The sequence below is a fragment of the Polypterus senegalus genome, chromosome 13 (assembly GCF_016835505.1).
Source record: "Polypterus senegalus isolate Bchr_013 chromosome 13, ASM1683550v1, whole genome shotgun sequence".
Taxonomy (NCBI): Eukaryota; Metazoa; Chordata; class Cladistia; order Polypteriformes; family Polypteridae; genus Polypterus; species Polypterus senegalus.
The window spans coordinates 136,106,237-136,132,011 of record NC_053166.1 but is presented as its reverse complement, the minus strand read 5'-3'; the positions used below and the strand labels follow the sequence as shown (position 1 = coordinate 136,132,011).

At 34.6% G+C, this 25,775-nt stretch overlaps 1 protein-coding gene across 3 annotated transcripts in view; it reads left to right on the top strand.

Annotated features, from left to right (window-relative positions):
* Window positions 1–25,775, top strand: part of baiap3 (BAI1 associated protein 3) — a 142,611-nt gene that overhangs the window by 90,687 nt on the left and 26,149 nt on the right. For all 3 annotated transcript variants that reach the window (XM_039775309.1, XM_039775310.1, XM_039775311.1), the window contains exons 5-16: window positions 5,768–5,875; window positions 6,351–6,410; window positions 7,862–7,928; window positions 11,028–11,241; window positions 14,476–14,520; window positions 16,174–16,251; window positions 19,790–19,895; window positions 21,351–21,458; window positions 23,533–23,625; window positions 23,984–24,087; window positions 24,602–24,719; window positions 25,497–25,621. In XM_039775309.1, coding sequence (XP_039631243.1) covers window positions 5,768–5,875; window positions 6,351–6,410; window positions 7,862–7,928; window positions 11,028–11,241; window positions 14,476–14,520; window positions 16,174–16,251; window positions 19,790–19,895; window positions 21,351–21,458; window positions 23,533–23,625; window positions 23,984–24,087; window positions 24,602–24,719; window positions 25,497–25,621 — 1,226 coding nt within the window. The remainder of the gene's footprint in view (window positions 1–5,767; window positions 5,876–6,350; window positions 6,411–7,861; window positions 7,929–11,027; window positions 11,242–14,475; window positions 14,521–16,173; window positions 16,252–19,789; window positions 19,896–21,350; window positions 21,459–23,532; window positions 23,626–23,983; window positions 24,088–24,601; window positions 24,720–25,496; window positions 25,622–25,775) is intronic.

Genomic DNA, 25,775 nt, shown 5'->3' with positions numbered 1-25,775 from the left:
AAATTCTTTAAGGAAATTAATAGAATTGCTTTGTGTCATGTTAAAACATTGATTACAAATCAAAGCAACAATCTTCAAAATTGGTGATGGTTGTATTGTCATTAAATAAAAATAAAGGAAATGTTAATGTAGGGCGGCGCAGTGGTAGCGCTGCTGCCTCACAGTTAGGAGACCCGGGTTCCTCTCTGCGTGGAGTTTGCATGTTCTCCCTGTGTCTGCGTGAGTTTCCTCCGGACGCTCCGGTTTCCTCCCACAGTCCAAAGACATGCCGGTTAGGTGGATTGGCGATTCTAAATTGGCCCTAGTGTGTGATTGGTGTGTGGGTGTGTTTGTGTGTGTCCTGCGGTGAGTTGGCACCCTGCCCAGGATTGGTTCCTGCCTTGTGCCCTGTGTTGGCTGGGATTGGCTCCAGCAGACCCCCGTGACCCTGTGTTCGGATTCAGCGGGTTGGAAAATGGATGGAAATGTTAATGTGAAATTGTATAGCTTCACATTCATTTGCGAGATAATAAGTTGTCCACAGCAATCGAAGCGCATCTTGTATCAAACAACATTTGTAAAACTAACTCAACAGAGCAGTTAGATAGATAGATAGATAGATAGATAGATAGATAGATAGATAGATAGATAGATAGATAGATAGATTCTCCAACTTCCCGTGTAGGTAGAAGGCTGAAATTTGGCAGGCGCATTCCTTACAGCTTACTTACAACAGTTAAACAGGTTTCATTTCGAAATTCTATGCGTAACGGTCATAACGGTCATAACGGTTGACAGCGTCCGCCATGTTGAACTTTCTTTTTTATAGCCCCATCTTCATGAAATTTGATAGGCGGCTTTCCTGCACTAACCGAAACCAATGTCCGTACTTATTTCGGTGGTATGATGCCACTGTCAGCTGCCATATTGAACTTTTCAATGGTCTTTGTTACTTATGGGCCCATCTTCAAGAAATTTGGTACGCGGGTTCCCAACGCTAACTGAATCCTACTTACGTACATATATACATCCATAGCCTGCAGCTTGGTCACCGTGTGAGGCAGCATTGGATCCCCCATCCCAACGCCTCCCACGTTGTTGGCTGCCTGCCTATATAAGGCCGTCCGTCGCTCCGGTCTCTACATTCCCTTCCTTGCTTCGCCACGGGATTCAAGTCTCCCTGCTGATAACTACAGCCTTTTTATTTAATCTACTGCTTCTCCGCTGTTTTATTGTTCGCTTATTACGATTATAGTTATTGTGTAGGTATTTTAGACTTACTTTACATTGTTATGGTACCCATTTCCTTTATCGTTCAACCGTACCACCATTAACATGTCTATCGAGGTGATCACCATCGATCAAAGAACTGTCACTTACTGAGTGGTTTCCATGCCCGGAGATGGCACCTGCCTTTTCCATTCTCTTTGTTACATATTGCACGGCCATATCAGGCTCACTCTTGATATCCAGAGGAACATTGTGTCTTATATATTGAATGACTGGGACAGGTTCAAGGTGTGGACTGATGACGGTACAACACAGGAGCACAAGAGTGAAATGCTTAAACCCTTCACCTATGGTTCTGCATGTGAGTTGATGGCTGCCGCTGAATTGTTCGGTTGTCGCTTTCAAGTCTGCCGAAATGGCCAAATATTTTACACCTTTCAACAACCGCCAATGCCTCTTAAACATCTCAGATTCACAGGTGACGATTTCAGTAGTTGATACTTTGATGTTTACGAATGTTTAAACTCTCAAAAGCTGGATGTGAAGTTATCGATGAAACCGGTTGTATGCTTACAACGCTTGACAGATGCCGAATGTCACTTCAACACAAGTCCTGCAAATACTGTCATAATTGAAACAAACCATGAAATTCACACCGATTATGACAGCAGCAATCCAAGCTGTGAGATTTGAGACAAGATTACTTTTCACATGGCCAAATGTACATTGCATGCTCAAGAGTAAGCTTAGCGCACAGCTTGGTCATACAGTATTACAACCGGAGGGCCGTACTGACAACGTGGTATACAAAGAAATCCTTAACAAATAATTATTGGTATATTTTCCCTCAGTTTAAAAAGGTTTAATTTTCTTCTTAATAAAAATTTTAAGGCTGTGAAGCGCGGGTATTTTGCTAGTTAAGTAATAAACGTTGATTAGAGGTTGTCAACTGACTTATTTAGAATTTGATTTTCATGGGGTTGTGAATTTTTCACTACAACTGTAATGCCACTGGCTATGGGATTTATCATAAAACTGCAGTGACTGGTAAGTAATTTGCTTTTTATGCATACAGGCAGCATTAAAACTTAACAAAGTACAATTTAGATCAATACAAGTAAGCAGCACATGAAACACCATGGAAAACAACTCTTTCATACCCGTTATGTTGGAAAGTGATTTTCTTCCATGAAGGGAGCCATGTAATAAGGATGAACCAATTGGAGTACGATTAGAGGGTTGTTTTTGGAAAACCATATTTACATCCATCCACACCAAAACGCTGACACTATGTTTTCAGAAGCATCTGGCTCTAGAGAACAATTTTAAAAGTTTTCATTTTCATGGTTCAAAAATGATGGAGTACTGTGAATGAAAGGTGAAAATGTAGACAGACAAATGTATTTTAAAACAAAAATGCAGTAGTAAGTACAAGTCTTTGTAATCTCACTGTTTGATAATGTATCACCACTTCAGTGATATATGCAGGAACTAAATCATGCAAGACATTAAAAGTAATTAAGATAAGTAATTAAGATTTTTAACTTTATTTTAAAATTAATTGGAATCTAGTGTAAAGGTGCCAGTATTGCAGTAATGTGATCATTTAGTTTTAAACTTTTAGTTGATCTAGCTACAGCACTCTACACCAAATACAGCTGGGCAAGATAGGCTAAGTTCAAAGTAGCAAACAAAGCATTGAAATAATCAAGACAAGATGTAAAAAACACTTGTATAACCCTTTCAGTATCTTCAAATGATGAAGAAGTTCTGATCATAGCAATGTTACTCAATTGATAAAAGCATGGCTGTACCAGTTGATTTGCATGAACTTCAAAGCTGGAGTAGAAAAGCACCCCTGAATTCCTGGATACTGATTTAATACTTGCTGCCAAACACTGTAGGGCCTGTTTTACCTGAACTGTATTTCATTGTTGGTCAATTATTAAAATCGTTGTTTTAGTAGAATTTAGCTGAAAAAAGTTATATGATATCCAATATCTTCTTTCATCTATACACCTACAGAACTGACAGATATTAAACATTAGTGGATTTACAAACAAGAAGGTAGTAAGTCATCAGTATATCAATAAAAATAAATATAATGTTTCTCAAAGACATATCAAAGTGGAAGTACGGTATGAATATTTATAAATAAAATTGGACCAAAATTGGATCCTTTGAGGAATTCCAAAAGTATCTATAGAAGAAGAAGAAATCTCCTTTCCAATGGTTACTACAAGTGTTCTGTTGGACAAATAAGAGGAAAACCAATCCAGTGCCATTCATGATATTCAAACCTACTGTTTTAATTGATTGAACATGATAGCATGATTAACAGTGTCAAAAGTGCATTTAAATGCAAAAGAACTAGAGCAGAAACATTCCACACATCTTCACTAATTAGGCCATTTGTATCCCTAAGGAGAGCCATTTCTATAATATGATTTAGTCTAAAACCACATTGAAATATCTCAAAAATATTATTGCATTTAACCAGGTGTGAGGCTACCACTTTTTCCAAAACTTTGGAAATGACTGGGAGCTTGGAGAGTGGAGTATAATTATTTAGGTCTGACTCATCCAGATTCAGTTTCTTGATCAAGGGCTCCACAAGAGCATCTTTAGAATAATTATGAACTACTCCATTGGACAGAAAACCATTAAAAATTTATAAAAGAAGAGAAGGTACAAAATCACTTACTTCTTTAAGCAGTCTAATAGGTATGATATCCAGAGAACAAGAGGTTGGTTTAAATTGATGGATTATTCCAATGAGTCCCTGGTAAGAAATAGATGTAAATTATCTCATTAGCAATCTTTTATGACAATGTACCTCATTATAATTCTAAGGATGCACAATCAAAGCCCTTAGTTTATTTATTTTACTGGTAAAAAAAATTGGGCACAGGTGGCGTACGACAAAATAAGATGGTTTTCATCTTGCTTGGGTAGAAAGTTTTAAAAACTATAAATAAGCACTTTCAGCTGCTAGGACAGTATTTTTCTCAGATTTTATTAACACTAATAGAAATAATCCATGATTTTTGTTTAATACGATTATCAAGCTCGCACAGAATGCTCCTGCACATAGCTCTTCATTCAGTGTTAATGAATTTCTGAGATTTTTCATAAATAAGATTGACTTTGATTGGAGAGAAAATCAATGGTCTACAATCCTGTCAGAATGATGGCTATGATCTCTCCAGCACTTTCATGAATACAGGTACTGTGGCTCTGACCTCTTGCAATTTTTCACAATTTCAGTTAGTTTCCCCTGAGGCTTTGTCCAGCTTTATAACTGCTTTTAAACCTACAACCTGCATATTAGACCCAATACCATCTTATCTTTTAAGGATCTGTCTCCCATTTTAATTGGACCTAGTTTGAATATTATCAACAAGTTACTCTCCATTGTCTCTGTGCCCTCTGCTTTTAAAACTGCCATTATTAAGCCATTGCTTAAAAAACCTAACTTGGATCCAAAGATTTTGAATAATTATCAACCAATTTTCAAACTTTCTTTTATGCCTTAATTACTTGAAAGGGCTGTTGCTGATCATTTTAATGTCTACTTGTCTGACAATAATCTTTTAGACAAATATCAATCTGGCTTTCAGTCCTGTCATTTTACAGAAACTGCTTTGACCAGAACATACAATGATCTACTGATCACTGTTGAATAGAAGTTGATGTCAGTGTTGCTGCTTCTTGACTTAAGTGCTGCTTTTGACAACCGTACACCATAGCATACTTTTTTTTTAAGTCGCTTGGAGAAACATATTGGCATCCAGGGGACGGTACTTTTATGGTTTCATTTTTATTTATTAAACAGAGCTCAATGTGTAAGTTACAACAATACAATCTCTGGATTTTATGAAGTAAAGTTTGGTGTACCCCAGGGATTAGTTCTTGACCCCATGCTTTTCCCCATCTATATGCTTCCCTTTGGTGAAATAATTTATAAATATGGTGTTCATTTCATAGTTTTGCTGACAGTACACAGCTATATACAGTATACCGTTAAAGCCAAATTAATTCTTAAATACTGATAAAACAGAATTATTGGTTGTTATACTGTCAAAGAGCGTTTGTGTATTGTGCACCTTATATTTGGAATGGCTTTCCATTATGTGTACATGACACACACTCAATTGATATTTTTAAATCAAGACTAAAAACCTACTTTTACTCCCTTTATTACAGTGTGCCTTAGAATTCTGTCAGGTCTATCATCCTTGAAATATTCCATATTATGTTATTCCTTTGTTTAAATATCTTAACTTTTGAAGTTTTATTGTTACTACTTCAATTTTATTAGTTATTATTCCTTTAACATTTATATTGTTTTATTTTAATTTCTGTTTTCATTTGTTTATATTATATCTTGTCCCATGTATTCTTCTAATTTGTACAGTGTATTGGGACCATGCTGCATGGTGATTTTGCACTTTAAATAATGTTGATTGATTGATTGATAAAAAATAATTATTTTTGTTTCAGTTTTTTTATGTTTTTAAGGAATGCTCTTTACATGTTTCTGCTTCATATACTGCAGTTAGATCTTCTTTATGAAGAAGCTGTCTACACTGTAGTGAACAGGGTGGGTGTCACTTCTCCAGACTATGTCACAAATGAAGAAGACCTTTTTTCTTATCTTCAGGAGGTATGTATCATTAAAATCTTGACAGTGCTAATATCATACAGCAGGAGGTCATGAAAATAATGAATGGGTGGGTGTAGAATGCCGCTGAGCTCACAGTATTACAGGATAGAGAGAATGAAAGATTTGCAAAACAAGCAATTTTAATTTAGAAGTACATAGGAAAGAAGTTATTTTACACTGTGAGTTTCCAGAAATATTTTCAAAAAGCAACATTTAAACCATCTGTTAAAAGCAACATCACCAAGAAAAGTAATATAGTATCCAAAAAGGTTTAACAGTTAATATTTAAAGTGTAAAAAATTTTGACAAATTGCTAATCAAGGCCTGCTTTGATAATAGTAGGAAATATCTCTGTCCTCACTTTTTTCTAGTATTTAATAATACGCTAAAAATCAAACAGTAGATGGCATAAAGATTACAGGTTCTACCCCTTTTTGCTGGTCATAAGGATTTTTTAACTTTTGCTTTCCTCTAGGTATTTCAGGTTGGTCCAGATGAACATGATATAATTCTACAAAGAGTCAAAGAGGCCAAGGTAACAGTCTCACTGGTTCTTACTTTTCCCTGTATTAACTCATCAGCTTTGTTTTTTGCCATATGTGCACAGAAAAATTACATTTTTACTTGTCTCACAGGGAAAAGTAACAGTAGTACAATGCAAATAATAGGTAGCAATTACAAGGCAGACTGTAAATGCAATACAAGCATACATCGGGTACACTCAAGTAGTTCACAGTATTAGCAAGGTCTCCAATTACACTGTTTGCCTTCCTAAGGCAGAGCGTGGTATGCATCACTTCATTACCCTGCTTGCAGTTTTGATTGTACTATCTCAAAGGAGCAAGTAAGAAGTATCCAACTTCAGATAACAGAAGTTTGGGGCTTACAAAGAGTGACTTTTGTACTGTCGCTCTTGATAATGTCGTCAAGTCATAATCTCATTGCCTGATGGGAGCATTACCGAGGCAACAGGTGACGCAAGGTTCTCAGGATGCATGGCAGCACCCATTTCCAAAATAAATGGCTTTGAAAATAATGTTACTAATTAACAAGTATATAACTAAGTCCCCAAATAAAAAATAAACAACAGAAATTGATTATCTGGTTAAGAATACCCCATAATAGATGTAAAGATGAATTTTAAGGCTTAAGGAAAGCTCAAGAAAAATTAATAAAAATGTCAATCTCAGCACTGAGCAGGTGACCTACTAAGATTTAATGTAGCCAGTGTAGATGAATTCTTCTGTGAACGTATGCATGTTTGTGAGCACAGACAGAGATAGCTAGCTTTTCCTGAGATTTCTTAGGAAGTAATTGTTAAATGTTGATATATTGTATCTACGTCAGATCATCATCTACACTGCATTCTCTGTAGATGGGAGTTTAGTCTGCCTCCTGTTTCTAGAATTTTATGACCAGGTTCTTGGCTTTGTTGACATTAAGGGAAAGATTTTTATTATCAAATATTGTGTTACAAGGCAAATGTTTTCTCTGGATGCCATTTTGTAGTAGTTGGTCATCAGGCTCAGGATAGTTATGGCTTTCCACAAATATAATGATGAAGTTAAAGCTGTGCTATATTGAGAGCAAGGTGTTTTCTATTTCACTTCTGAAATCACGTGGATGTGAAATCCATTACAGAACATTTAACTTAGGCGGAACAACAATATATATAACAATATATAACAATATATAGGCAGCAGAAACTTTTCATGTTGAGATAACTTAACTGGTGGAGTACAGAACATAGGGAACTCTTCAGAGCACAAAAAAGGGATATTTTGTCCATTGATTAGCATTTAGGTCATGTCAGACCAGTGGTAAAACTGTAGCCATCAGTTGGAAGGATTTTTTCTGCAAGTTTCTTTGTGGTCTATATATATATGGACTTGACCTCTTCAATGGTTTTTAAAATTTTTGTTCAGAGTTACATTTTTGATATGTGCATTAGTAAATATTAGCATTTTCTTTTTTTCTTCAATTTAGCGCACAAGTTATTCTCTGAAGGTTTCAGTAAAAGAAGGGCGAAACCTGCTGGCCAAGGATGCCAATGGTACGTTTTTTTTCAGTGTTCACTGGTGCTTCATTTTTCATTTTTATGTATAACATTTATTTATTACTATATTCAATGAAATTCTGGTATTATTTATACTGTATAGTATATGGTAAAGTATGGTACTCAATTACTTTCGTCAAAATACATTAGTGCACAAGCAACCAGAACACAAGATCTTTCAATACAGTTTCCATCCCAGACATAAGAGAAACACTAATTAAATCGATTTATTTAAATAATACATTTATTGTGAGTCAAAGTTTCTCTTTCCCACAGTTATCAAAGCCAGGCACTATTTAAGCCAAAAAATACAATTCAGTGCTTGCAATACAGTTTGTTTATAAAACAGCATGTGTCTTGCTTATCAGAGTACGGCCCTTTCTTTTCACATCTGTCACAAGCAGTATACCTCAGGCCCTTCTGATGTACAGCTTCTTCCCCTGTGAAGAGGAAGAAAACTTAACTGCTTTTCTGGAGCTCATATTTTTCCATCAGTCCAAAGTTATGTGACTTGAAGTTTTCATCTACCCCTTAGTTGTGACTGGGTGAGGTTACTTGCTGCTGGCTTTTGATTTCCTTTGGGAGTGTGTCTATTACTATGTGCTTTCAGTCTCCTCCTGGACAGAGAGAATAACATGTTTTGAGGTATCTGGAGTCATTTGTCATTTTCTTTGCCTCATTTTCCTGGGGAAGCAGAGCAAATTGTGACAATATATGCATATGTGAATACATGTAAATATGCTGTACATACATGCAAACATATACACATACAGTAAACTGCAGAAGTCTTATGCTACTTAATAAAAGTATTTTTAAAACTAGTTATTTTGGTGTTAGTTGTTTATTTGCTTGAGAAAACACTATATAATATAAGAGTTAACAGAAATAAATACCATAAATCCAGAAAGAGGCTTGGAAGAATTTACCACAGGACTAACTGAAAAAAATGAATTGCTTAAGTTTTGCATTCTGAGGAAGGCCATATAAATCACTAGTTGTATTTACTTCCCCTATAATTGCCATTGATGATAGAAAGTAATTGTAAATAGCCCAAGTTCTTGTTTTGTTTTAATTTGTTTTGCTTTCTGCCTTGAAAAATTGCGCACCAGCTCATCTGCAATATACTTTTGATTACTGTGTCTTTTTCGCATCCCAATTCAATGGCTTATTACAGTATATATATATATATATATATATATATATATATATATATATATATATATATATATATAATATTTGCGTGTATATATATATATAAAATGTATACGCAAATATTTTATATACATAACAGTATATATACATACACATTCATACACATACATATATATGTATAAATACATACACGCAAGGTGATTTTTGAAGCCCAATAAACCAATGCAGTGCCTAAATTACAAACTGCTGATTCATCACAATTAGTTTGGAAAAGTAAAATTTTTAGATCACCACTCTATGAAAAATGTATAGTTGTGTTGGAATATTTATAGAGAGAAGCAAGAAAATGCATTCTTGAACTTAAATTGAATTTTTAAAGAACAATGTAGTATACAAATACTTTCAAGATTCTTATTTTGGATACTCAGTCTACTCAAAAGCTTTTGTAAAATTTAAATCCTAGAAACAGAGTGTAATGAGCACTAAGAGACAATAGTGTAATGAAATTTGCTCAAGACAGAAATCAGGAGAACTTGTACTTAACATACAAGAGATAGCAGCAATATGAAAACATGCTTGTCAGTCATGTGGCATAGATGAAGTAAGAATTTTAGAACACAGTGATATACTAAGATCTAGTATCTAACCATATGTTCAAGTGTAGCGAAAAACAGGATTATCTTAATGATGTTCTAAAAACCTAAATGTTTTGACAATATTACAGAGGCTGTTTTTTGTTGGTCATTTTTGTCTGGCTTTATCTATCGTCAGTTTGTTGGCAGAATTATTCCATATTAGTTTGCTGCAAAGAACTGAACTATCCTCCTATGTTTTCAAGATTTCTTTTTGCTTTGGTATGCTTAAGCACAAAATCAACTTCTGTTGTACCTGCTGCTGATTGCTGCAGTACAATTATGCCCCACACCAACATTGAAGTTATTGAGTGAAGACAGTCCCACAGGAATACATGCCTTTATGTGTCAATCAGTTCTTGCCTAATTCAATTAAATCTTTGCAGAAAACTGTCATATGGCTGGATAACTAGACAAATAAAATACAGACTCCTTTAAGGTCACTTGCTACATTTACAATTCATGTAAATGACAGTTTTGTTTATGTTTTCACAGCACTGCATGGTGAACAATGGCTTAGACATGAACTACCTTCAGTTGTCAGTTGTTATGCTCAAAAAGCTTTTCAACATCTATTGTAGCAAGCCAACAACTACTGGTTTACTTTTTTAATGACATTGGAAAATAACTTCCATATATTTCATATTCCTTTTGTTATTACAATGGATTTAATGTTGTCCATTTTAAGGACCTTTTCAAGGTAGAAAATACTTTTTTCAACTGCCTCACACCACTAATCTTTTTCACACTAATTTAACATCTAGTGTGAGTGGAGTGTGTCCTGCTGTCTGCATACTGTATTGGCACATGCTACCTAAAATAGTGAGCAGCACCTTAAAAATGATAAATATTTATTCAGCAACTTAAATACAAATGAAAATTTTGATAAAGAATTATTTTAGTCCTGCTTGTTTTGCTCTCTCCATTTTTAAAAATGGACAGATATGTGGACTGTTTTTATATAAAGTTACATGGCCATCTTAAATAAACCCACTTTTTTATTAGATTTTCACATTTCATGTCTAAGAGACAAGACTGTTGGATAAACATGTAGTATTAACTTCAAGAATAAAAGAAAAAGATCATAAAAACCAGGCTGCAAAACCAGAGTGGCATTCCAGCAGCCAGAGTTGTGGAGAAACGTCTTCCTAAAAATAAAACCTTTCAGCACAACCACATATGTGGGAAACCCAGCAGAGAGTGCAGGTTGCTCCCAAGAGCAAGGGGGATTAAAATGGCAAGGCTATATTGTAGGGAAGGGTGATTTTTATGAGATCTTTAGACTCAGTGTTTTGGTGTCTTCAACACACAGGTTACAGCGACCCCTACTGTATGCTGGGTATTCTTTTAGGACAAAGCCCCAAAGACCCAGAAGAGAAGAAAGAAAGAAAATTCAGTTTTCGTAAGAAAAAGGACAAAATTGAGAAAAAATCCAGCATAAGAGATGTTCTACCAGCAAAAGTTATTCAGGTTACTGAGGTCAAGCCAGAAACGTTGAACCCAGTGTGGAATGAAACATTTACCTTGTAAGTTTTTAAACCTAATGTTTAAATAATTAATCTCTTCCACATATTCCTAAGATTATATTTACAAAAACATTTATTTTATGATTGTTTTTATTGCTTATTTGAAGGTTAGGTATACAGGTTGGTTATGGGGACCCAGGAACTTTAAAGGAGAAATTCAGACTTTCCACATATTTGCTTGTTATAACTATTACTGGGGCCAGTCCCCATATCCCAAACAGTAATAATATTAGTTGCTTAGATTATTGCTAATTTACATTTTTTCTCTTTAATTGTTATTTTGGAAATTACTAAAATAATGCTAAATATCTGATAAGCTATTAATAGAATATTGAATGTCAATTATTGGATTGGTAGAAATATTTTATTTAAAAAACCTGTTTCTTTCAAGTGCATATCAACTATGTCTTCTTCAGTAAAGACAAGCCAGCAAATTCACAGTTGGCTTTCAAGACTGTAATTAAAAGGCAGATTGTTAGAGTATAAAGTGATAAACTTGTCGAAAATATAAAAAAATCGGATTATTCAAAAAATAGTAATATAAAAAAAGTTTAGAAACAAGGTTTACAAAAACTACAGCTACTATGAGAAGCAGCAAGATATGTTTGTAAGGTACTTGGGTAGCAGGGTATATTTTAAGCTTATCAAAGTATGTCTTTTTCTAGGGAGAATGGATATACATAGGGATACTGATACATGCTCTTGCAAATGTTGTAATTATATAGTGTTTAAACGTTTCCCTTGTAAACCTCCCTTTTAAATTGAAAGCAGTTCTCTCTAGCAATTTGGATGTGACATCTTACAGATTTTAAATTTGAGATTTGGTCTATTGTTCATCTTGTATTTCTGTTTATAATTGAGGGGCAAACGTAACTAAGATTTCAAAATAACAAATGTAAAAAAAACTGCAAACAAGTCATCTCTACCTGTGTTTCCAGTTTTCTTAAAAAACAAAAATAGTAACACTTTTTATTAATATAGTAAGAACACATGTACAGGCTTTAAATGATACATTGCCAGCAGAATGCATTTTAATCTTATATTTAAACAGACTGCTTATTTTAAAATGAACAGTCATTGATTGTAGTCAACAGCTTTTGGCAGGCCTTCTCCCAATGTGTTGCTAGTGATTGTTAAAAAAAATATGGTTTGTTGTTTACAAAGCCTTATATTGTGTAAAGCAAGGCTGGATTCATAGTTTACATATCTAACTAAAACAACTTTTCTCCACATTAGAAATTTTCCATGTCTTTTATAATAAAAATGTGCACCTTTTTTCTCCTTTCCATTCCATTTTAATGCTTTAAAGTCTACTTTTTGGAGTAATTCTGAATTTTGTTTCAGTTATTGTGTTAAATTTATGTTTAGTATGATCATTTAAAGCTTCTTACTCTGCAAACTATGCCCTATAAGTATATGCTAACTGTACCACCTGACTTTGCCCACGAACTTCCCCAAGTCAATTGTTCTAGTTATACGTAGCGCTATCAGTTAATCATATACTGTATGTCAGAAGTACTATGTATCTAAGTACTTCTGTGTATGCAATATTTGTATTTTTTAGCAGGAATAATATCATTAGTTCACTGGAGCCTAAATCTTAAACATGCTATATACAGTTACACATGAATAAATCATTCTCTCCTTATTTCAATTCCTGTGTTTGCTACTATATGAACTTGGCTTTTGTGTAATTATTGCAAAACACAATTATACAGGAAACTATTCTTTTAAAATGAAACAGATAATCAATAGGAATAATGTGTATTTTTAGCATATATTATTATTATTGGATGTTTGCAGTTTTTGTTTTTTATGTTGTTCACTCCATCATTTTTTTATTTATTTTTTTTTTTTTTGTCAATTGTATGTTCAAGCTTCATTTTTGCCATACCCATAGCCAGACTTACTATAAACAGCATTAACCTTTACTGGTTGGACATTTAGTCATTGAACCATGAATTAAATGGAATGTTTTTAATTTTGGGGTTGTTTTTGCTACTGCTTGAAGTGGAAGAAAATAACTGCCAGTAATTTGTTTTTGGAAGCTTCTTAAATGATTGGGCTGAGGATTTAATTCTGCAGATGCAAAGATGCAAGTGGAGTGGGAGTCCCCCTTCAAAGTGGGAATGTTTATTAGAATTAATCTTATCAACAAATAAAAACCATGGGTTGGCTAATTTTCTTTTTTCTATAACACTAGCAAATTTCAATCAAATAAGTCAAAGCATTTTGGAGTATGTAGTGTTTTTTTTAAGGTTACCCCAGAATATTGATAGATCGAAATGTCATTTCTAAACAAAGATCTACTGCCATAGAGTTCAGCTTTTTAACTAAATGGGAAGTAGTATTTATGCTGATGAGTGAGTGAGTAAGTCATTAACTTTGCATTTTATAAATATATACCCCTGTTGAGTTAAATACAGAATGGAGCTAGAAAATCAAATAAAGTTATCAGGTGTTTTAGCTGAGAACATGTAAAATTGAAATATGAAAGGAAAAGTGAAAGTTGGCTGGAACAAGATCGATAAGGTGTATGTGAAAGATGCCACTGGGAGCTGTGAAATGCAGCAGGCAACGTGTGAAATCAGGCAGTTCTGGATCACAGTGACAACTGCAATGAATGGAATTTATTTATCTAATCTGCAGTTCTTCAATTTTAAAGTATAACTAAAGCTTTCTTTCTCAGCAAGTGCCTAAATAATATCAGCATCTAGCCTTTATTGTGAGCTGGTTTTACATTTTATATACTATACTAAACTCATTTCAGTTTTTTACACAAAAGCTATTTCATGTATACAGATCAACATTTCATAGCTTATCTATTACATGCATTGTATCTGAACACAGCAAAAGTACTCAGGGTTTTTTTTTTCTTAATGAGCTGTGTAGTAAATGCCTGGTAAAAAAATAAAAACAAAAATTATTAATTGTCTAAACATATTGAATAGAAATTTCAATAAATAATTCAAAACCAATTGTTATTTTAATTTTGAATAAACAAACTGAAAAAAACATGAAATTTTAAATGTACTTTGCAATCACATATTAAACAATCACTTCCCAGCATATCACTTAAAAATTGTATTTGTATTTGGCAATAGACCAAATAGTTGATTAATACAGTGCTTTTTGAAATATAATATTTATTTCCTGCATTTACATTTGATTCTTCTTTGAGTTATTCCTTTATCCAAATTAAGAACTAAGCAAGTTAAATGTTTTATTTTACAGTGAAATTGATGATGTCTACAATGATCAACTTCACCTGGATATTTGGTGAGACTATCCTTAATTGTTTATTTTATTTTCAACGTAATTTTTATTTTATAATGTGCTACAGCAAATTTCCTTAAATTTCATTAAAGATCCTGCTTTGGAATGCTCCTTTTTGTTTTCCTTAGTAAATTCAATGAATGTTTCTAGTTAGAGAATTATGTTGTTGCAGGTGCAAAGTTAAAAGTTAAGATTTTAAGATAATTAAACAGAAGGGAAAATTCACACAGAGGTCAAATTGGAGTGGGAAGGATGAAGGGGTTGGGTGACATAAAAAGACAGAAATCTGGAAAGCTTAGTGTTTGGATGAAAAAGATGAGTCAGACATTTAGCACCAAGTGAATGTGTTTTAGACAGTCAATACACTTGGCTATTGCTGTTTCCCTTCACACATTTGTTGTTGGTGAATTTCTTTGAAGCACATAAATAGAAAAATTGAAAGAAATAAAATATAGAAGAGACTGGACTCAGATAACTCTATACTTTTAATATCTTCCCTGCTCTTGTCAGTTATAGTTGTATCCTTTCTCTTAACTGCTTTCAGGCAGTGTATCCACTAAGTCTACTGGACATGCAATTAGTTGACATTGTCAAGTTGGCTGTTGAAGTAAAGGTTTTTGTAGCAGCTTTGTGGGGTCTGACATCAAACTTAATGAGTTAAAAAAGTTTGTATTTTATTATTATGGAAAATAACAATTCCAGCCCGGAACTATAAACTCGGGTTCTCAAATCCCACCTAACATTGAAAAAAAATGTGTGATCAGAGTGCTATACTTTCACAGCTTGGCTTCAGTGAAGGCAGCTTGTGTTGCTGTTCTCATCAAGGCAGTTCAATTACTCTACCGAGAGTCATTACACATCTCCATTAACAATTAGTGCTGTGTCAGTTTAGACCCAGGTACAGAACACATCTATGCACATCCATTTTCAAGTCTGCAAGCAGTCAGCTTCCTGAGCTCTGCAGTATCCCTGACATCAAGATTGCTGAATGAGTGGACCCTGCTTAAACAATTTAGTACATATAAGACTTGTCATGCAAAATGTGTGCTATTTATTATAGAAGAAGGTCTGTACAGTCTGTCAAGGTTAATAATAAAGAACCGTAGCAACACAGAAACCATAAACACAGTAACATAGCAAGTAAAATTAAATTGCACAATAAATATTCTGCAACTGAGTACCTACTTTATTTTAAGAAGTCATTTTAATCATTGTAGAAGCAATGTGGAAGAAGAGAAGAGTTTTAATGATTTAAATAAATGGGAAATGAAAGTGCTGGCTGTGTAAATCATTTTGTTCCTTATTTCCTTGAAAGAAAGAAAGAAAGAAAGAAAGAAAGAAAGAAAGAAAGAAAGAAAGAAAGAAAGAAAGAAAGAAAATTTGTGTTGCACCGTTCTTGGAGTGTTTTTTCTTCATTATTGCACAGTTCTTGGAGTGTTTTTTCTTCATTACCCTTAATTGTGTAAAATAGCTATTTATAATATGAACAATTAAAATTAAATTATTTTTTCTCTCATTTTCTTATTTCTATGAGACAAGGTTGTCTCCTCTGTAAGTCTTAAAATAATAAAGCACATAGATGGCTTTTATGCCATAAATCTATTTTAACAAACTTAAACTTCACTAGGATTACTAATGCGCTCTGTTTCATTACAGGGACCATGATGATGATGTCTCTGTGGCTGATGCTTGCAAAAAGCTCAATGAAGTGAGTGGTTTCAAAGGCATGGGCAGGTAAACAGTCAATTCACTTAAAATTTCAGTTTAATGGAATAGGGGAAGCTAGCTGCCTGAGCATTTGGGTTTACAAGCATAGGGAAAAAGATGGTCTGAGGATCTTAAAGAAATTACATGAACTGTACACAATACCTAGACTGCGTGATCTAGCAATGAAAAGGCTTCAAAACAAAAGCTCACCCATTCAAATTTAATCGCTCCCTTTCTGCAGTAACCCTGCATAAATCTGGTAACTCCTTACTTATAATGCAAATCCATAACTATATAGGCAAGTTACTTAATTTAATTGTGTTAAATCTGTAAGCAAATCATTTTAGGAAGCATACAGAAAAAGGTTTGGGGATGCCCACCCCGTATACTGAAAATCAGCAAAAGAAAAGAAACACATTTTTACATAAGCAGAGTTCACAATTGAACTGACTAACAGGTTGAATCTGCTCTGTAAATATGGTGGATAGGAGGAAGAAGTCAAGAAGAGTCAAGGTGGCCTGAACAGGAACTGATGTGGCAGGAAAGTGGATTCTGGTTACCGGAAATGGTGTCATCAAAGTTTGCTGGAAGTGATGTCAACAGTGGATGGACTGGTGGTGATGTCATTGAGTGGCAGGACCTTTGACTAAACTGCCGACTGACATTAAAATATGGATGTCACAAAATTTTCTTAAATGATAAAAAACAGAGATTATGAGTTTTGGATATTCTGATCTTACCTGTGCTCCTGCAAGTAACCTTGACCTTTTGACAACCTACCATAAACAATTTGAAAAATATTTTGGATTGATTTTTTATAATGCCTACAAATTTAATAAACAAAATAACTCCATTGTAAGAGCCAGTTTTCATCAGTTCAGGGTACTAACTAAAGTCAAGCCTTTTCCTGCTGCAGATGATCTTCAAAAACTAATTCATACTTTTGTCTTTTCTTGGTTTGACTATTGCAACTCATTATACACTGGAGTAAACTAGTTCAGAATGCTGCTAACAGGCACATGAAAATATAATCACATCACACCAGTCTTAGTGTCTCTTCACTGGCTTCCTTTTCACTACGGGATTGAGTTTAAAATTTTGTAACTTGTTTTTAAGTCTCTGAATGGTTTAGCCCCCTGTTATCTTACTGACCTCTTAAACCTTTACTTTCCCTTGCAATCACTTAGGTTCTCTGACCAGAACTTGACTTAAGCTCAGAGGTACCGTGACTTTGCAGTGGCTGTCTATAAGCTTTGGAATAGTATCCCTTTTTATATTAGGTCAGCACCAACTTTGGTCACTTTTAAAGCCACTCTAAAAATTTTTTTGCCTAATCTTTTTAAACTTGCTTGCAAGTACTGTTTTTTAATTTATTTATGTATCTCAGTGTTATTTATTTACTGTATCTATATATTTATTGGTATATTTATGGAAACTGTATAGCACTTTGGTCAACTTCTGTTGTTTTAAATATGCTCTATACATAGAATTTACCTAATACTAGTTATAAGTAGGTGCACCTGTTTACATTGAGTTTAACTTTCATTTCTACAAGATATTTTCCTAATTTAAATGGACCATGCTCATGACAGCTATTGTGGAGGCAGGGGCAAAAAGCTGTGACCAAAGGTTATTATCATGGTGGCAACTCTTAGACCCATTGGTGGACTCCAGTAGCAAGCAAAGCTGTCAAGATAAAGAAAAAAACAGGCAAAAAAGGTGGTTTATGAAGTGGTGGCCTGAGTATTTATGTAGTTTTGTGAGGCCATAGAGAATGATTTTTGCACAGCTTTTAAAAACCCCACTACTCCACTAAAAAAAACTAAATGGGATGGTTCCCAGGCTGTTTTAAACTATGGACGAAGTGGCTGGCCTCACATAGGGATGTCATTGAGAGGTGGAAAGAATATTTTGATTAGCTACTAAATGAACTGGACATGCCTTCAGAGCTGGAGATAATGCTAGAAGAAATGATTGGGGGTGACCATCTCTGTGCTTGAGTTGTAGCAGCCCCGTAGCGGCAAGGCTATAAGATAAACAAGATCTAACTTGTGCTGCTGAAAGCACTACATATTGTGGTGGTATTTTTTATTTCATTGTTTCATGGAAGGCAGGTATAGACAAACTGGGCAGTTTAACCCTATTTTTGAAAGAGGGGCAAGAGAATCTATTTACTGAGGGATCACATTCCTCAGCCTCCTAGTAAATCGTAGGCCATGGCACTGGAATGGAAACTCTTCCCAGCAGTTGAAGGGAGAGTAAGGTATAATCTATCTTAGCCCTCGAAGAGTGCTTTGGGAGTTTGCCATTCCTACCTATATGTGATTTGTGGAGCTGGAAAAAACTTATGACTGTGTACCACTTGGTATCTTGTAGAAGATGCTGCAAGAATATATATAATATTCTTGGGGCAATGCTGCATGCCATTTAGTCTGTGTATTTTGTTGAGCACGGGTCGAGCATTCCATCAATGTTGCAGAATCTTGTTTCCTCACAGATTCATGATGTTCATGGACATGGATATCAGAGCACAGCCAAGATTTGCATGATATTAAGTTTAAAGATCTATTTGTTGCATCTCTGGAGTTTGCAGATACTATCTTCATAGCTTTATCATGCAATGATCTTCCAATGCACTATGGAATGTTGCACTGCTGAGTGTGATGCATTTGGGATGAGAACAAGTATTTCTAAATCTAAGGTTGTGGTTCTTTTTCTGAAAATGGTGGATTTTTCCTTTCAGATAAGTGGTGAGAAGCAGTTCCAAGTGTAGGGGTTCAAGAATATTGGGGTCTTATTAACATTCAAGCGTCAAAATGATTTACAAATGAATCTGAACTAGAAGGGGTTTTGAGAATACTGTATTGCGTTGAAACATGTTGGTGAAACAAGATCTAAGTACATGGATAAAGCTGTTGATTTCAGTCTACAAACCCATCATCACATATGGTAACAAGATTTGACTAACAAAACAAGAGTACTAACAGCAGAATTTTTTAGCAGGGTTTCTTGGGTCACTCTTTATGAAAGGTTGATAAGTTTGGCAATACAGGAGGACCTCAGATCAAAATGAACCACATGAGGTGGTGTGGGCATGTAGTTAGGATGTCTCATAAACACCTCTCTTGGAGGGTATACAAGGCATAGTCTACTGGGAGAATACTGAAGGGAAGACCCAGGACATTCTAAAAAGACTATCTCTTGACTTCCCTGGTAACAACTGGGTGTTTCCCATGAAGGACTAGAAGACATGCTGAAGACAAGGAGGCCAGGTTAGGCCAGCTCAGAATTTTAATAATGGGATCCTCACCAGAAAAAACAGAATATAAGATGATGATGATCATACTGAATACTAATGCAACTCAAGGCACATATTGTAGTCATTTATGTTGGAGCAGAAATATATTAGCACAGAAAAAAATAATGTGGGAGAGAAACACATTGTGAAAGCAATATATCAAATAAAAATAGCTTTTTTAAGCACAGAGCATTAGGAAACTCTTTCGGCTTCTACCAAAGGTACATTTAATACAAGCAATCCTACACCTGTTTCAAACCTCTGCAGGTACTTCAAACAGATAGCCAAATCAGTGCGAGCTAATGGGACTGCAGGATCTGCAGTAGAGGAAAATGTGGATGACTTTCTTGGCTGTCTTAATATTGGCATTAATGTAAGTATCTTCCATTTGTATTAATTTCTATTGAATGCTGCTTTAAACCTCCACTGACTTTATTCAGACATTCAGACACCTACAAAAGGATTTACATGTCCATGTATACCCACTAGAGAGGTTGATTTATTTATCATAAGAAATGATGTTGTGCATGTATCAGCTCTAATAAGTGTGAATGAATAGGTAAGGCTGGTAATATACTGTATTGGACTAGTATATACTGTATTGGACTAGTAACCCAACATGTGACAAATTATCGCCACCGACTGTGTGTAAAAGAAATGGTGTAAATTGTCTAAGATGTGGGATTTCCAAAACTAATATTTAGAAGTGGGCCGCATGGTGGCGCAGTGGGTAGCGCTGCTGCCTCGCAGTTAGGAGACCCGGGTTCGCTTTCCAGGTCCTCCCTGTGTGGAGTTTGCATGTTCTCCCTGTGTCTGCGTGGGTTTCCTCCCGGTGCTCCGGTTTCCTTCCACAGTCCAAAGACATGCAGGTTAGGTGCTTTGGCGATTCTAAATTGTCCCTAATCTGTGCTTGGTGTGTGGGTGTGTGTGCACGTGCCCTGTAGTAGGCTGGTGCCCTGCCCAGGGTTTGTTTCCTACCTTGTGCCCTGTGTTGGCTAGGATTGGCTCCAGCAGACCCCTGTGACTCTATAGTTAGGATATAGCGGGTTGGATAATGGATGGATGGATGGATATTTAGAAGTATTGTTTGGAAATGTATGTATTTGTCATGTTAAAGAAAATTTCTCTGTGGAACTACATTGTGGTACAGAGTTTATTTAGCACTGCTCAATAAATTCTTGTTTTCTTACACCAAAGATGTGTGTGTTAGGTTGATTGGCAACTCTAATTTCTTCCTGTGTTAATGTGTGTGTTTAAGAATGCTTTATAATGGACTAGGATCCCAACCAAGGTTAGTTCTTTGCATCTAATACTGCTGGGATAGGTTCTGGTGCCCTAAAGGCCTGTACGGAAACATGTAAGTATACAAAATGGCAGACTCAAGTTTTTTTTCAGTGTACCAGTGATCTTAAACCTTTCTGCTATAACTGAACTGAGCTTGATTTAAAGTTATGTTTCAGAAATGCTATGAACACTACCCACTTAACCCTACAAGAAGCTTAACAAATTTTAAAATAGACCAGTCTTCATTCAGGCATATTAGAGAAACTATTTTGATTTAGTTGGGTGAGTCAAAGAAGTGGTTGATTTATGCAGACTCTTTAGATGTTCTTTTTCCCCAGCTACTTGGTATTTTAATTTGTTCCCATATGTGAACAGGACCTGTATCTGGAAACAGTATTTTTCTGGCAGAATGAATGCATGTGTTATCTTCTTTCTTTGTTAAACGCTCTTAGCCATGAATGTGTGTACTGTCTGACATTCTGGGCTTAAATGCCACCTTAAATGTACATTTTGCAAGCTCATCTATTATGATTTTTTTTGTCAGGAAATTCCTGTTGAAGGAGTTGACCGCTGGTTTAAATTGGAACCACGCTCCAGTGCATCCAGTGTTCAAGGAGAATGCCACCTTGCACTCAAACTAATATCTTCCCAGGTACACTCGGTGCCAGTGCCATTTCTAATCTGGATTCCATTTCATTTTTTACACAGCTTGGTTATTTTCTTTTGACTTTTTCTTTAACTTTATAATTTAGCTAGTCAGATAAATGGAGCAAAAAGGAAGAAAATGACAAATTTTGAAAATGTTATCAGAAGTCTTGATTTGCTAGAAACAGACTGTTGTTTTCTACATATAAATATTGATATGTCTGTTACAATCTTAGTGCTTTTATTGGTTCAAAGACCTGATTTTAATTAATTCTGTATCTTAAAATGTTACCCAAGTTTGGGTGGATATATGTATGCATGTGCACATGCTCAAAGAGCAACTGGAATTCCATTCATGTTGACACTGTTTGTAATAACCACGAAAGAGATTAATGTATGAAGGAAATACATTTATTAGCTAGAGATGCTAAATTGTCCCTGTGTTAGTGTTTGTCTACAACCTCAAATCTTAAAACTTTTTGATGGTATGGAAAATGCAAATTAAAAAAAAAGAATTCATACATTTACATTGACTTTTGTTTCATTGCAGGTAGAATGAACCCAAGATATTTGATGTTTTGTTTGGTCAACGTCATTTCAATTGTTAATATACATCCATTCCTAAATTTCAGGCGAGCAACATATTGTAAAAAAAGTTGGGACAGGGGAAAATTAGGGCCAGTAATGTGGTAAAATAATTAAATAATGACGTGATTTCTAACAGGTGATGCCAACAGGTGATTGTAATCATGATTTGGTACAAAAGCAGTATCCATGATAGGCTGAGTCTTTGAGGAGCAAAGATGGTCGTAGGATCTCCAATTTTTTAACAAAAGCATGAGAAATTATTGAAATGTGTAAAAAAATGTTCCTCAAAGAACGACTGGAAGGGATTTGCATACTTCTTCCTCTACAGCGCATAATATCATTAAACGATTCAATGAATCAGGAGGAATTTCAGTGCATAAAGGGCAAGGGCGCAAACCTAAGCTGAACACCCATGATTTCCAATCCCTCCTATGGCACTGCATCAAGAAATGTCATCAATAGCTGATCTAACCACATGGGCAAGGCATAACTGTGGCAAAACTTTGTAAAATACTACACTACAGAGTTACAAATGCCACTTTAAACATTACTGTGCAAAAGAGAAGCCTTATGTTAACCATGTACAGATGTGGCGTCGTCTTCTCTGGGTTTAGAGTCATCAGGAATGGACCATCACACCGTGAAAATGTATTGTAGTCAGACAAATCAATATTCAGTTTCTTTTTTTAGAGAAAATGGGATGGCATGTGCTCTAGACCAAAGATGAAAAGGACAATTTAGACAACAAGACAGATCAACAAGTCCAAAAGCCAAGATCTGTCATGGTTGGGGTTGTGTATGTGCCCTTGGCAAAGGTAATTTATAACTCTGTGATGGCAACATAAATGCAGAGAAGTACATTGAGATTTTAGAGCAACATATGCTGCCTTCAAGATGACATCTTTTCCAGGGATGTTCATGCACTTTTCAATAAGACTCTACACACATTACAAAGGCATGGCTTCGGAATAAGGCTATGGCTATGACTAGCCTGCCTATAGTCTTGACCTGTCCCAAATAGAGAATGTGTGGAAAATGTTGAAATGAAAAAATGCAACAATGACTGCTGACACCATAAGAGGTGTTTGCAGGAAGAGTGAGACAAAATAACACCTGAAATGCTTCATCAGTTGGTATCCTCAGTGCCAATTTGTCTTTTGTGAGAAGGAATGGCGATATTATAAAGTGGTGAATGCTTTACCGTCCCAACTTTTTTTGGAATGCAGGAATGGATGTATATTAAAAAAATTGAATGAAGTTCACCAGACAAAACATGAAAAAAGTCATTTAAGAATCACTGAATTTTTTTATTTCCATTTTCTATACTGTCCCATCTTTTTCTGATTTGGGGTTGTAGATTAGAATTAATATGTTCATTTTTATTTTGTAGAAACATATTAATAAAAAAGTTTTTTTATTCTTTTTGATAATATGTATATTGATGAAAATGCAAATGTGATGTATATTGATTCTAATTATGTACTTTCTCATAGAGAGATACATCATTAAGTAAGAAGGAGTCATATGTGACTATTCATAAACTCTTTCTCAGACAGATCATAGAATATGAACATGCCCAGATTAAGGTATCATTTTCCATCTTGGTATTTTTTTGCCTTTTTTCTGCTGTATGTGAAAATTATGCTTTAGGACAGCACAGGTTTCTCAATAATACCAATGCAAAATACACTAAGTTAAAAGAATGTTCCTCCTACTGAATGTCAGTCTATAGTATATTTTTACATAGCACACTGCTCTGCATTGAAAATATTTGATTCAATATGTATTTCATCATTTTATTACAACTAATAGTAGGTAAGTATTAATAGAATTATAATGGAATATTAGTAATTACCAAGGTTACTAGAAGGTATTTTCATATACTGAAATTAAACAGATCATGTTTTTTAGAAATCTATTAAAATTTCTGTCCTTTACTAATAGATAGACTCTTATGCTTGGAAGGGACAACTCAGTAAGCCTGCATGGACTGTGCTTTCCCATCATGCAGCACAGATTGACCTATCACCTTTGCATCGAGTCATTCTGTAAGTAATGGAGTTCAGTAACAGGAACATTTTGGTCTTCAATTACTAAATGATTATAAACACAACTATAAACCTGAGCAAAAGACAAGGCCATGTGCACCATCAAGTTTGGTTAAGATGTATGATAATTTAATGTAGGCAAAGCATGGGGATGCATCATTTGGAATTAAAAGAAAACCCTATCAGGGCAATATATGGTTAAGAAATGTTAATAAAATGCTTTATCATTGTAAACAACTAACAGTAAGTGCAGTCCTTGTTATGGTATTTATTTATTTGGCAGGTGAGGTATAAGCCCTGGGAACCTACTACTAGTCTTCAAGCTATGCTCTACTTATGAATTCCTCTTTCTTTTCATGTAACAAGATTTTGTTTTTAATTTTCCCAGTATTACACATGTTGAATTTCAGTTAACAAGTGTCAATTCTGTTCAAGATACAGTGAATGTTATGAAATATAGATCAATATATATATATATTTTATTTATATAATTATGTATTTATTTTTCGTTTAGGCAGTGGCAGTCCTTCAGTAAGCATCATGAAGTAGAAAGCTTGGACTATTCCTATCTCCTTGAGCTGCTAAAGAACATTGAAGAAAAATGGACAACTGATGTACTCAGCACAGAGCTGGTACTTATGTTCAATTTTATTTTGTTTTACTGTGAAATTCATTAAGTTACAAATTGTTCTTGTTCGGAACTGTATTTGTTTTAAACAGATGGATAATTTGCAATATGTTCTACAAGACTGCCCTTTCTATTTTGCTTTTCCTAGATAACTGCACTTCAGTTTACACTTCAAGGTCAAAACAGCTCATGTGCCTCTCACTTGTTCTCACTTTTATCAACCCAGAGTTTAATTACTTAACAAATAAAAAGACACAAAAAAATAATTTTAGATCCAAATACTGCCTAACTAATATATTTGTTTTTCAACATAAACCCAAAAGTAAAGGGCTGAAATATATTATTTGTTCCTCCCAACCTCTTCCTCCTCCATCTGCTCCTAGTAATTGCATGGTAAAGTTTATTTGCCTACCACATAATTTTACAGAAACATAGTTCAACATAATATGAGCGTCTGTAGCAATTTTCAGGTGATGATTGCAATAAATTATTTTTCTAACTATGAAGATCGTTAATAGAAAGTCTGTTAGAGTTAAACAGTAAAACAGTTCTTATTTTAGTTTAATTTTCTCTTATTAGATCCTTTTGCTTTTACTGTTTGTAATTTTCTTCTTTTATCATTCATATTGTTAATTACATTAGGTAAGAATTGGCCCTTAATGGTAAAGTTGTATTGGTTCAAAGACATCTTTTTTTGCCATTAAGCAATATAAACATTGAAAAAAAACTGAAAGTATACAACATAAAATATTATTGTAACATTCCAATTCACATTATTCAGGAACGAAGTCTAGCAGAAAGTTTTACTTCTTTTCGAGAATACTGCCTGGCACTGTTGAAGAACTTAAGAGAACTATTTCCAGTCAACAGACCTAGGGCAATAACACGCCTTGACTATATGCTTAGGTATGTGCTGAATCTGCATTTCTTTATGTACAACTTACACATAATAGTTTTAATAGTGGTAAATTATATTAACATGTAATATTTCATACACTTACTATATTTTCTTTTTTACTTATACAGAGGTACATACTGATTTACTAGTGCAGGTTGGTTT